The following is a 14,109-nucleotide window of genomic DNA, read 5'->3' as shown; positions in this document are numbered from 1 at the left end:
GTTCAGGAAAGATGCACATCTTCGGAGGTTCTCCTTTACTTCCTCAAGGCGTGTTGCCAAGGAAAACCGCTAATCACCCAGTTTACACTGAGGGAGTATTATCGGCAGCGGAAAACCAAATAGATAAAGCACCTTGTACCAAAAGTGAGTGACATCCATTAGAGCCACAGCATGCAGTGACACACCATTATTAATATCTGCCATTACTCTTTCTTGTTGTATCCTTACTTACTTTTCTTTAAAGCAAACTGAATCCCATCTTCAGATATATCAGCTAGTTAGCATCCTACTGTAGCAGCATCTACCACAACTACGTATTAGGGACATAATAGCTACAAAAAAACTACAGAGCCATTGATGAGGGGAGGAAAACTCAGACGTTTACAAAGAAATCATAATTAGTTGGGATTCTTGTCAAGCAAGTGTGTTGTATGTTCACTTGACTCCCCCTTCCCCAGCTCTGTATTTTTTAAATATCTTTTTAGCCTATAATCGCCCTAACACACTGTCAAGAGTAACACATACTACTCTTAAGTAGGGTTAGGGATTTTTTTTCCCCTGAAATCCTGTATCTCCCACATACAGTAGCACCAAATGTTAATAATGCCTCACAAATACACAGTTTGAACTAAATAGGAAACAAGGCAACAACTCCAACAATGGCGAGAAAACCATATTGAACCTTTTCAGTTATATTTACATCAACGGAATCCTTTCTTCATTCAGGTTTTCCTCGAACTGCGTAAAGTGTTGTCAGGGTTTTCGAACAAGACACCAGTACTCCCATTTCCCTCATCTCCTCCTTATCTGAGGTAACAGTTTGTGCCTCTCCTCCTCCTGCCTCCTCTCTATTCTCTTCATCTTGTAGTTCCACTTGGGGATCTGTAGCTGGTTGTTGTTGCGTCTCCGTTTGAGTATTTCGGGTAAGTAGCTTGAAGACGGGGCTATGCAGAGCCTCACTTTTGGCACCATCATGCCTGGCCGCACACTGTTCCTCCTCAGCAGATGCAGAGGCAGGAGGCTCGCTCGCCTCATGGCCAACGTGGCCACGTCATTCAGCAGGGGCTGCAGGCTGGCCCTCCGATCCAGCACTTTGGGAATAAGAAGGACCTTGGAGTTCTGGAAAAATCTCTTGTAGTTGTTCAGTCGTTCCGGGCCCATGCACTTCATCTCAGAAACCCGTTGCTTCCGCAGGATCTCCTGCACGGCCTGACGACGCTTCCCGAGACACGGGGGGCTGCCTGGACACACCGTGCGACAAGCTGTGGCCATGACCGGAGAGCAGATGCTGGTGGTGACCTGGACCATGTGCTCAAAAACTCCATCATCGACAGGGTCTACCTTATTATTAATGTAAAACCTATAATGGCAGCACGAAAATAAGTCCATCAACCGCTTCTTGCAGGACTTCGGCTCCTCGGACTGGGCCGCCCGCTCCTGCACAAGATCAAACGTTACAGGAATCATCAGTTTAAAGCATTATGAGGCGCATTCATAGTATGAGTGTAGTCATGATGGATTTATTGACCTCCAACATGGGCCACTCCAGGGAGAAGGAGTCACAGAACTGCTCAGCACAGGGCCTTGCTATCAGCCGTTGCATCAGATAGGCCGTCTCATATCGACCGGTGAAGAGAGCCCACTCCCTGGGTGTCAACTGGCGGCCATTGTCCCGAGCCTGAATATCGCCTCCTGGAAACATAAGGAGATATACAACTGCTCAGTGGAAGGGAGAATCTGGGAGTAGAGCTGTGCTATAAACGGTGTGGCCTTCCATTGACTAAGATAATAGATCATAGTGTGTGCTCTACCAGACAGCATGAGAGCCCTGACACACTCGGCCCGGCCCTGCATGGCAGCCTTCATCAGCGCTGTGAAACCGTGACAGTTCCTCCTCTCCATGTCCATCCCTGGAAAGTAATCGAGCAGGTAGTTTGCGATGTACCAATAACCTGCAGACCGGCGAGAAACACAGACTTGTGTTACACAGCTTTGCAATGGCAAATATTCTTCTGATCTATCACCCACATTTTCTACATTTCTACCTTTTCACTTATTTTTTCAGTCATTATAACAACTTTCCAGGAAAAGGTTTTGTATGTGTCCATGTGTGACATTTCAGTACAGCTAAATTCCCTTCTGTAAGGGAGGAGCACCTAGAGGTAGGCTAGCCATCATGTTTCAGTATACTTGCGTAAAGGCTACTAATCATATTCATTCATCACATTCATTAGACCCCTCACGAATATCTTTGATACACATGTATGAAGCTACAATGTATGTTTTTACAGAAAATTGCCTATTAAAAATGGTTCTATGACATACTATATATATTACAATATAATATAACAAAAATGTGACAACTGTGACATTATTTATGACTTTTTAATGACATTTTTATGGCATACTATTTGACCTTATATAACTTTTTTAACACGGTCCAGATTATGCTTTTGATTCAACCAGACACAACACAGCACGTTTAAGAACCATCTCATAAGTGTCTCTCTTAACTTAAAATACGCTTCTAGTGTATTTTGACAGAACACAGTTGAGCGGATGCACCCAAAACTGTCCTTAAGTCTTAAAGGTCCCATGTCATGGCCATTTCTACTGATCATAATTCCATTGTCGAGGTATACTAAAATAGATTTATATTGTGCAATTTTCCAAAATCGCATTGGTTTCTCATACAGCATCTCTGTATAGTATGTGTATTCACTCTCTGTCCTAAACGGCTTGTTGGAGCTCCTGCCCCCCCCTCCCTATGAGCCCAGTGGCCGCCTGCGAGACAGCGAGACACAGCGAAACCCAGCCCGAACACACACACACACACACACACACACCAGCAGCCTGGCTGGGAGTTTGTGTGTGTGCTCACACACCGACTCACAGCCTCACGGCGTCCCGCCGTCTCAGGGAGGAGAAATCGGCGGAGCTGCAGCTGAGAAAAGATTGAGTGTGTGTGTGTGTGTGAGGAAGTCCGCGGATTGGTCAATTTGGACCAATCCACGGACTTAACGTAACGGCTCTTCGGACGTAACGTAACGGCTCCACGGATTGGTCCATTTGGACCAATGGGTCCATTTGGGTATGGGCACGTCACTGTACCCAGGAAGAAAAAGAGAAATCTCCAACGAGGCGTTCTGGGGCAGCATAGACAAGTATTTTCTGTGTTAGAGTTTTACTCGCTACAGGGTGTACTTTGAGGGTTTGTGACTTTGCAGACCGTTTACATGCATAAAACCTTCATAACACACAAGGGGACGGGTAATAACCGGAAAAGCATGACATGGGACCTTTAAGTCTTAAAATGATATCCATGTATTAAAAATAATAGTTTTATTTGATGGATTTGTGAATCTTCCCTTACAAAAACAAGTAAGACTGAGTGGCCTTGCCCATAAAATGATGAAATTCCAGGCCTCTTGATACTGGGAGTTCACATCTGAGGACCTGGATTTATTACCATTACACGTCTGGACACTTTCTACCGTTTTTGAAGGCTTTCAGGGAAAAAAAGCTTTTCTCCTCATATGTATTTGACCACTCCACTGCAGCCTGGGCCCACAGTCTTGGTCACCTGTTCCCCTGAGGTGTTGCAGAGTACTTTGTCATGAAGGAAGATCGATACTTCTTTTAATGAAGCAGAAAATGAAGAGGAGTCTGCAGCTATTCATCACAGGACACAAAGAGCCATTCATCATCGTTAGCAGATGAGACTCCGGGCCGCTGTGTCTGATACATATGGCTGCATCACTATGAAATTACTTACCTTGGTACTTTTTATTGCCAGAAAAAAACTGTGATTATTATAGCTGAAAGCAACGGACCTCATAAGTATCAATTGTACCACTCTAAAAGTAGTTGGGGAATAGATCACAGAACGCATCTGAACATAGGGAGGATGATCATTTCCTTGATGGTGACAAAATTAACCACTTACTGGTGGTAGCTTCTAAGTCTCGTTCAGAAATGATAGTGGTATCAATATTCTTGTCGAACTCTACCTTTTTAACTTGACAGGGCAGAAGCTCTTGATTAAGTTCAGTCTGTGTATGTCAACACAGTATATGTTGGTCTAATCAGGCTAAAATATTTTAAAAAACCTGTGTCGGTGCTCCCACATTGTGAATGGCATTTTAAGAATTCTAAAGAGGTGTGTTTACCTGCTTGTGCTGCAGTAATGAGAGCGGTGTTGCCCTCGTTGTCCTGCCAGTTAATGTCCAGATAGGGGCACTGGGACAGGGCGATGACAATTTCCACGTAGCCTTGGTAGCACGCAACAATCAGACCAGACTGAAACAAAACAAAAAGAGTGCTTGAGTCTCTTCTTCTCTCTTTGTCTATGATTTGTTTAACTTCAAATTGGTTTCCTGGGGCTATGGGATAGCTTATTTATGGATTTATAGCCGTGTTTCCAAGACAAAATCATTTTAGTGATTTTCATTAAAATAAATAAGAACAGCAGTCGAGCTGCCTAAAAGCAAAGTAGAAGGCTTTTTTCAGTGTTAAAAAGATAGATTGTGAGTCTGTCAAATACTGTTATGTCTGGGTAAACATGGGTTTCCAACTAGAGTGGTCACTTGCTGAGCAAAAAATGTCCAAAATGGCTACTATCTGGTTGGCTCTTATTTAAAAGGATAACAGCTATAAAATCAGAGTTAGTAGTAGCATTTTCACAGAAAACACATATAAACAAAGGGCTCAAGGGTTGCATTTTCATGCTTCTAGAAACTGGATAGCGGAGTATTGAGCAACCAGTCTGTGCCATTTTTTGGTTTTCGGCCAAATCCTTCATCATTAATCTCAATAAAAAATGAATTAACTGATCCAGGCAGTGGTAGACCAGCATCTCCCATCTTTTGCGAGGTAAAATTAAATGTTCTTTTATAAAGGGGTATGTTGGCTTTGAAGAGAGCATGGACGGATATAACAGCTTTGTCTGTGCAAAATCAAACTATCCTTTTAACCTGTTTAGCCCTGAGCCTGTTTTTCAGGTCTCAGGCTCGAAAATGACATTCCCAGAACAAATTACCATATCTTCCCTTCTAAAAGGGTTAAATTAATAATCTTTTTCCTCAAAGTAATGATAAACCTGTGAGTTGGATGTAGAAGAGTCAGAACAATATAGATGTTTTTTATTTTAAAGACAATTCAGATTAAACATAGTAAAGAACTGTAAATTATAGTGTCCGTCCAAAAATTATTTTTTACTTATAGTGAAAACTACCCTTGGATGATGGTAAGGTAGACTAAAAGCTTTAGGAATCCAAAGTACAACATATAATAAGTACCCTGTATCAAGATTGATGCAAAACAAGTGACATTTGACCTTTTTAGAGAGGTTTAGCAAAAAAAACTCTACCTCTGAGGTGATTTGGGTGGAAATGGGTTGAGGCATTGGTCGATTTTGGTGATTGACATCTCTTTATGACCGTTAGAGCCAATAGAATCTAAGGGGATCTCCCCTCTCACTAACATGGCACAACAAAAAGGTGGGGGCTTCGCGCATGTAGTTTTGCATTAAACAGCGAACCTACACTCTAGCTCTGACACTCTAGCTCTGACATCTAGAAACGGAAAAGCAGTTTTATTGCTCATGGATTATCAGAAATCATTTCAAAGGGACACAGACACATTGGATTAACCTATGGATTAACTTCAGCAGCGTTTTTATCGTTTTAATGCCATTGAAGACCACGTTTGACCAGACTACGACACAAGGTAAACCATGTTAGCATTTTTAGCTACCTAGCGCCACATGTTTTGATGTCTGTTTTTGTTTATAAAGTCGCGATTTCGTATAATTGAGTGATAATGAGGGTACCCTTCGATTCTGTGTCACCTCACGATGTGAAACGATGTCATGGATGTGCAGAAAAGATAAATAATATGGTTTTGTGAGTGAATTTCGGTGCAGTAATCTGTTAGCATATTTAGCTCGTTGCTAATTCAGAGGCTCAGCGTTGGCATTGTGGGTTTTATTTAAAAAAAAAAAAAAAAAGATCAGTTAGATGAGTTTCTTCCCGTTACATGGATATAAAACATTCATAGTTTATTAAATGAACATGCCCTCAGACAGTGTTTCCTGCAAGATGTTGCGGCAGTGCCCCGGTACCGGGGTCTCTCGGGCTTAACAGGTTAAAGGGAGAATAACTGTGGCATCTCTGAATTGCAAACAAAAAAATAACAATAAATGATGCCTTCTGGGTGTTAATAAAGAACCTCATAAAATACAGCTATAGAGTTGTTTGACATATTATACCTGTGTAGGATATGACACGAACATAATTTCAAGTCGGAATACCTGACTGTGTTTGTAGGTGAACCCCAAGACTGATACAAAGTAGAAGGTTAGCGTAGTCAGCCTGGTTCTAATATAGCATAACAAATATTAAAGATATCACACGGTTTTACGGTTATCTACAGATCCTCTTGTGTTAAGGTCTTTTGTTGAATCACACTACAAACAGTGAGTGGATTGACTCAACAGGGATCTGAATCAATTGAAAGTTTCCCAACATTGACAACAGGACAGTTGGTTGGTAAAATTAGGTAAAAGGGCAATGCTGATTAAGGTCTTCATACCCACAACAAGCTTGATCATGATGAAGTTAGCGTTTAGCTCAATATGCCAATAGCATTTATCTCACCTTGTTAATCATGTCTATGTCAGCATAATGCTGTGTTGACAAACGTCAAGGTTTTCTGAAAGACAATTCTGTGACAGTTCTCCAGGGCAATCCTTCTCTCCAGCTCTGTAAGCATGCAGTAGCTCAGGTCAATGTCTTAGCAAGCCCTTTAGAACCTGAGCCCTCACGGCAAGCCGCTTCTCTACAATGTCATTGCTTTCTGTACTTTAAACTACCAATCTGTCATCCGAAGCTTAACCAACTGCTCAAAAGCCTTCTTCAGGATTTGACCATTATTATGGTATGAAAATAATCTGGCTGATTCATATCTTGATTAATTTGTGTAATCTATTTTAGTGGCCGTATAGTCTGCCGAAACTTGTATTATAGTTTGTATTATATTATAAGTGCCTGTGCAGACTATTAAAATTGAACTACATAGTATTCCCCTTAACCCCTATGATATTAGAAAATGAATGGAAACCAATTTCTGCCTGTTAGGATGTATATAATTGAAACAACAGAAGCCAGAAATGCCTAAAAACCAAGCTTTTCATTAAAATGCATTGATATCCAAAGACCTACTCTTTTGTTATGATCCGTCTCTTTCACTTCCTCTTCGGTCACTCCTTGTCTGATCATAATCTTGACTATGATGGAGTTGTTGTTGCAGCAGGCCTTATAGAATGAAATAGGCTCGGGGCTGTCAGGGCTCGGGGGGCGGTCAGACTGAAATGGACTGTCTGGAGGATAGAAAGAATCGTCTGAGGCAACGCTGTGCGTGTCCGAGTGATCCGGGAGGGAATCAAAGTCCAACTCCTCAAACACCTGGTAGACCTCATCCTCATCTTCCCAATAGTTTCGCGTATAATCCGCTTCAGGGTCCTCGTTACATTCCTCTACTGACACATCACTCTCTTCCCCAATTTGGTCAATAGTGGTGATGGACATTGAAGGTATATCCATAGCCCCTTTATCAGTTCTGAACGGAATCTCACCAAGTCTGATGCCTTCGGAAACTCCATTCTCCCGAATCTTTGAAACTTCACTAAGTTCCTCTGTTATTAACACCATTTAAAACCTACCCGGCCCCAACACACTTTAAATTCTAGGGCTGACGACCTAGAGTTCATGTCCATTGGCCTGATGAAGTAGTTGTCTTAACATACCCGATAGAATATTAATTGCTGCCAGGCTATTGACCTCCAACTGTTTCCATCTCAGTCAGGTTTTCCAAGAGACAGGGGTTCACTGGAGATCACAGGGGAGGCATAAGATCATCACTCATGCTAATCTTCCAACATTTTCGGATAAATCTCCTCAGGATACCATCCAGTTAAAGAAGATCTAGAACTCCACAAGAGATGAATGAATGAAACTCCGATTCATATCAACGAAGGTTTGTTCATATGCTTGATCTGAGGTAGTCACTCATTTCCAATGAAGATCGGTATTTCCAAATGACAATTTCGACAAGTTACAAGATGTTGAAAAGTCACTGTCCATTTCCATGTGACACTTTGCATTGAACCCAAAGCCTTGTACGTCAAAGCTTTTAATCATGGCTTCAGTACCCAGACAGGCAGCCTGTATTCTTGCAGTCTTGTTGAGAAGTTTAAATTCAAGTAGTCCACTGGTAAGTAAAAAAGAGCAGGTGTCTTGGTTGGAAACAGTCACAACTAAGAGCAATTCATCGTGTTACCCTGTGGAGAAACATTGAGCCTTCTTAGACGACGGCTGGCAATGGGATGACAGAGATATTCTCTTGAACTGATGCATGATAATCCTTTTAGTCGCTCTCTCTCTCCAGCTCTAGCTGATCTCTTGTGTTCCCCTCCCTTTGACAAGACAGTTTCAATGTTTTCTGTAGAAATACAATAAAGTGGAACATAGACGGTACATGCACAGAGGGAATGTTTTTTTAATTTTGTAAATCCTCTTTCTTACTATCTGTTTTACACAGGGAACAATCTGAGGAAGTAGGGAAGTGAACCAAAGTGTTAAAACAACTAAGAATATGCAAAGTTAATGCAACAAATCCCTGAACATTCATGCTAATGTTTACAGCAACGTTCATATGGTTCGTTCTGAACTAAATATCCTCATTAGAGAATTATCATCATCAGTACAAGGGGTCAGGCAAGCCCTACCCATCCCCCTATCTTGTTTCTTCTTCTGTTGCACTTAAGACCGCCAGCTTAAATTGGATTTAACGACCATGTGACCATTTATTTACAGTGGACTGGGATCACCCTGAACCCTAAGACATACCTTTTTAGGACTTACATTTTTGGGAAAAAAATGTTTTGACTACAGTAAAAATAAAATGCATAACATAATAGAATGAAATAAAGTAAATTAAAAAGAAAGCAAGAATGCTGCATGTATATGGAGTCAAGCATTACTTATTTGACTTTAATTGACAAGTAAATAATCAATTGTGAAATCTTATCTTATCTAATATCTGCATTGAACCATTTAATATTTTGGAGAACCATCTAAATGTATGTGGTTTGAATTCCCCACTTTCAAAAGGTTACCACCGATTCATAGAATATGGTCATCATTCAAGTTTCCAATGTATACACATCATGACTATCAGGTCATTCAAAAAAAATCCCAATTCTATTCAAAACAAGTAAACATGCAATAACGGATTTTGTGGCTGCTTAGGGGCTGTAGAAAAAAGCCGAAAATATAATTATGTATGGTAGTTGAGGATCCCAATAAAGGGGTGCTCGGAAATAAATCTATTTCCCATGGTCAAGAACTCAGACTGTCAGACTGTTTCGTGACAACTGCCTTATGCAAGTAGGGTTTGCCACGAGGCCACAGTCTCAGTGTCTGAGTTCACACTGAGCCAAGATCAGGTACACAAACACTAATCTCTCGTGGTCAAATCCTTCCTTTCCTGAAACACATTGTACCGTTCTACCCTTCAATTTAACTTTTAAGGAGGTTAATTAATGATTTAAAGTTCTCTTTGACCAAGGTCTGCACTCGTTGTTTAATGACTGGTGTTACATTGGAGAATCTCGTCACGACACAGCACTAATCTCTTCAGAGCACCTTAAGAAGGGACAATCAAAGGCACTTACTCCATGATTAGATCGTCATAAAGAGATTGACCCCAATGTGTTTGTGAAAAATGATGTACGGGTTTGAAAAATCTGATTTAGCTTCACAGTAAAAATGCTGCCAACACTCCTAATCTGAACTTTACTTTCTCAACTGTTAAGACTGTTAGCAGGAGAGTAATTGGATTTAGCAGAAATAACCCAACATCCTGTTCCTAGAGCTGCGCTTTCTAGTATCACGCTTTCTAGTATCACAATGTTATCCTTAATCGGAACTGGGCTGTTTTAAACTGCTGATGTTTGATTCCCACACAGATTTAAAATCTGTATTTGTGATAAATAAATGGCCTGTGTTCTGTGACATGATAGTCTAATACCTTTTGTCTTATAAATATATATGTAATTGGTCAGTTTTCTATGCTAGATTAAATGCATTGACTGTATAAGAAGTCGACGTAGTCATTGTTTGGGCTTTTGGCCATCACCATCTTGTTTTTTGCAACTATAACTGACACAAGAGCATGGAGCAAAGTACACAAACAAACTAGCCCGCCCTAAAGCATACCCTTCTTTTCGTCTATTTTACTCTAAATCGGACCACCTTTTACAAATTAAGGGAAACGCGATTGCTCTATTAGTCCCATGGAGGCAGAAGATGCATGTAATTCCTTGCTCAGAAGTCAAACTTGTGAAGTAACGGGTGGGTGTAACCTGTGTGATAGAGACAAATTGACGCACACACAATTGACAATCCATGAAACATTTACAAGAAAACTAAAAGATAGACACTATATTTACACTTGAGCTAGCAATTCCCACATATTTTGAAAAGACTGATTCAGTAAACCTGGGCCGAATACTTATACTGTATGTTAAGTGAGGTCTTTCTCTCTCTCTCCTGAGTGCCTCTCCCAGGTGCTACCAATCCCTCGTTAGTGCCTCAATAAAGGGCGGAGGAAAGCTGCGGCAGCTCTTTGCAACTGTGTTGTTGGTGTGTGTGCAGTGTGTTGTAGTGACTCTGTGTGAGCAGTTTCAATGGTGTTAATGGATTTGCCCCACAAACACATTTTTGTTTTTTGCCACTATATCTCATTATACCAGTGCCATTTCCTGTTTTCAAGAAAGTTGTCCTTAGTTTGTCTTTTGAATCTGCTGTTGAAGTGACTTTATTTTCAGGTCACGTAAAGTATTACGAATAGTCTGTGGTGTTGGTAAATATGAACACACAACTCCCATATTTAAAAAACTCAATCGATTAAAATGTGTTGACATAGTAAAGCTTAAAACAGTACTGATTATGCACAACATTTTCCACAACAAAATGCCTAATAACATTCAAAAGCAGTTCCAAACCACAGTCAGGAAATACCCAACTAGGCATCCTAACTGGTTGTGTAGCAAACCCTGTAGAACAACCATCAAATCACACAGCTGATCCATGATCTGAGTTAGAACCAGTGGCGACTGGTCATTAGGGGCAGGTGGGGCACAGCCCCACCTAGTGTCAGCAGAAAGTATTACACATAATGATTACAAAAAATGCAAAGAGATGCAAAAAAAAAAATTAAAAAAAATATAAAATATATTTTAAGGTCATGTTTAATCATCTGATTCGTCTGTACATTGCTGTTTTAGTCTGTGTTCTTCTAATTAGTGTCTACAGTGCCGTTTTGAAAACAACTTCAAAACATTCATCTGCTACTCAGTATTATGTATCTAATACCTAATATATATATATATCATTCCAATAGCTTGTATATAGACTTGTACTGCACTATTCCACATCATCACTTTATTTTATAACTATTTTTCTTTTTGTATTGCTCTTGCTCTTATTGTTATTATGTTACATTGTTGGAGAAGCCTGTGACATAAGATTTTCAACTACATAATTACTCTGTAGCTATGTCAGATTGACAATAAAGAACCTTGAACCTTGAACCTTGAACCGTGAGCCATGTGGGACAAAACCTGATAATGCCCCACCCTCTCACTGTCAAAGTGAACGGTGACTGTAAAAACTACACTGCGCATGCTCAGAGTATTTTTCAATGTAATGTGTGTGGCAAAAAAAAAAAGACCATAGGGGCACAGAGCTGCCATCCCCACCATACGTCATCTCACATCATTCAGAGCTGATTGGCTGTAAGTACGTGTGCCGCGAAAAGTGTGGTGTGTGAAGAGGAGACGAGAGAGCTGCAGTGACGCGTCCTAAAACCAGGAAGTAAGCTGCAAAAAAGCAATGAGGTTTCTCCATAGGATTTTAGAAAATAGCTCGAAATAAGATCTGTGGGAAACGTACCTGTTAGATAAATGCACGTTTTGTTCAGCCGGATAATATCCACATGTCTACCCTACTTTTATAATTTTTTTATCATAAATCTATCGATTAGATTTATGATAGACTTTTGAAACTACAAGAACATAAGGAGGACTTTTACAAAAAAGTTATAGACATTTTTGTCCAGAAGGATAGGCAAATGGACTTCATCTTCAAGTCAAGGTAAGACCGCACATTTTTGAAAATGGGATCTTACTAAGAGAGAACAATTCAATATTTAAATGATAAAATTACATTTTTTGGGTATCCTTTTGTTGAACTCTGTTTAAAATTAATCGAAGCATCAGACAAAAAAAGCTTTTGAAAATAATATTATATTTTGGTTTAGGTCAAAATATAATATTTGTAAACCTGAAGAGTCAGTGCCAGTGCCTCACCAGCCATGAACCTCACTGCACGTCACTGCAGAAGCTTATATATAGACATCTAAGTTTTTTGTGCCCCACCACTTTTGTACATATAAAAACGCCACTGGTTAGAACGTGGAATGAACTTCACCCAGACCATTCAAGTATCACTTGTCATAAACAATTCCAAACTAAATTAAAAAAAAATTCTATTTGCAGATTACTCCAGCTAACAAATATTGGGTATTCCCAGAATCCTTTTTTAAATTTATTTAGTGGGAATGCTGATACAGCATTCCCACTAAATGTTCTTCTACGGACAAAATTATTATTATTCCGCCGGAACTTTGCACCTCTTCTCCTCCTGCATTCAACATCGCAGAAACTCCGTTCAAACATCAAAACGTTCAGCTCGGTCGGGAATCGATTGCTATCATTTGGATTATTCATAACTTTCATAATTCCAGAGAAACATCCCATAATTCATCACATTTTTAACCATTGAAGTCAATGGAGAAAATCTTCAGACTTGAACAATCTTCATGCGACTTCAACTGCTAACTGTTCATTCATACTTTCACTCAGAAACCTCATTCCAACTTTAGAATGTATTTAGAGATATTAAGCATTGTTCAGACCTTGGTAAAGAGGTTTTCTTCAGATTTTAACATTAACTAGAGTGCGTGATGTCACAGCTAGTGTAGGAAATCTTGAAATTTGCCTTCATATTTCTTTTTAAAACTGCCATAATTCCCAAACCCTACATTCCTGAGACATAATTTTTCATGACAAACGTAGGAAAACATCTTGTAGCTTGAGAAATGACAAATAATTAAGCAAAAATAATTAAAAAAAATGCCTCTTGAGGGCATGAAGTGACAAAAACTTTCAACATGTCTCCATTAAAACCCATTGTAATTTCAGGCTGATATTTCCTCACAGCAGCAGCCGTACACCTTTAGTTAAACTGCCAAAAAGGCCACATTATTAACCCGAAAGTACACAAGAATTACACTTCAGATACTCAACTTCCTTGACATGCTTCACGTTTTGAAATTGTGCAGAAAATCTCCAGTTTTCTTTATTTCTTTGTACTCGTTCATTTCTATACGTTTTTGACGCAATAATGCCAATGTTATATTGATGCCAATGATGATTCACGGGAGGGCTACTTCCCATAAGCTATGCTTCATGAATTATACTTCTTTGTTTTTGTATGAATTTAGTAGAATAAATAAAAAAATAAAAATAATACAAATATATATATACGTTTTTGTGCATGTAAATGGTCTTTAAAAGGCTAAAATCCCAAAGTTCACGCCAGAGGGAGTACTGTAACTTTCTCACACACTCAACCCTCCTCCCCCCCCCCCTCCCAAAGGGCAGACTGGGCTCTGGTTTCAGACAGGGGAAAATAAAGCTGTTTTTGAACATTAAAGTATGTAAACATGTCACAGTAGGCACAAAATACTAACATGAACCTGAAAATTAGGATAAAAAGGGTCCCTTTAAACAATTCAATTTTCTCGCTTTCTTTTGTCCTCCCGTTTATCTTTTTGTTACTGCTCTTACCCTGTGAAGTCTTGGGGAATGTAACAGTATAGAAGTAATTTTTCCTCGCAGATTCATTACTTTTTAAAACCATTAGAGGGATGTGGATATTTATCTAATGATTTACAAAGAGAAAAAAAAGCAAGGTCATAAAAGAA

General features: G+C 39.7%; 1 protein-coding gene across 1 annotated transcript; it reads right to left on the bottom strand.

Moving 5' to 3' along the window:
• Positions 1–792: 792 nt before the first annotated feature.
• Positions 793–7,601, bottom strand: ankrd33bb (ankyrin repeat domain 33Bb). Its single transcript, XM_034137605.1, has 5 exons — positions 7,221–7,601; positions 4,170–4,299; positions 1,812–1,952; positions 1,529–1,692; positions 793–1,437 (listed from the first exon to the last, which is right to left on the bottom strand). Exons 1-5 carry the CDS (start codon positions 7,599–7,601, stop codon positions 793–795), a joined length of 1,461 nt encoding a protein of 486 aa, XP_033993496.1.
• Positions 7,602–14,109: the final 6,508 nt, after the last annotated feature.

The sequence above is a fragment of the Trematomus bernacchii genome, unplaced genomic scaffold, assembly GCF_902827165.1.
Source record: "Trematomus bernacchii unplaced genomic scaffold, fTreBer1.1, whole genome shotgun sequence".
Classification (NCBI taxonomy): Eukaryota; Metazoa; Chordata; class Actinopteri; order Perciformes; family Nototheniidae; genus Trematomus; species Trematomus bernacchii.
The sequence above is the reverse complement of the archived record's forward strand: the minus strand, read 5'-3'. Positions and strand labels throughout refer to the sequence as shown.

Bases quoted from the DNA above. Each gene is read 5' to 3' on its own strand.
- ankrd33bb (XM_034137605.1), bottom strand. From the start codon at position 7,601: ATGGATATACCTTCAATGTCCATCACCACTATTGACCAAATTGGGGAA. The intron at 4,300-7,220 runs GTAGGTCTTTGG...GTTTTGTTTCAG, and splicing joins AGACGGATCATAACAAAAGA to TCTGGTCTGATTGTTGCGTG. The intron at 1,953-4,169 runs GTAAACACACCT...GCCGGTCTGCAG, and splicing joins CATTACTGCAGCACAAGCAG to GTTATTGGTACATCGCAAAC.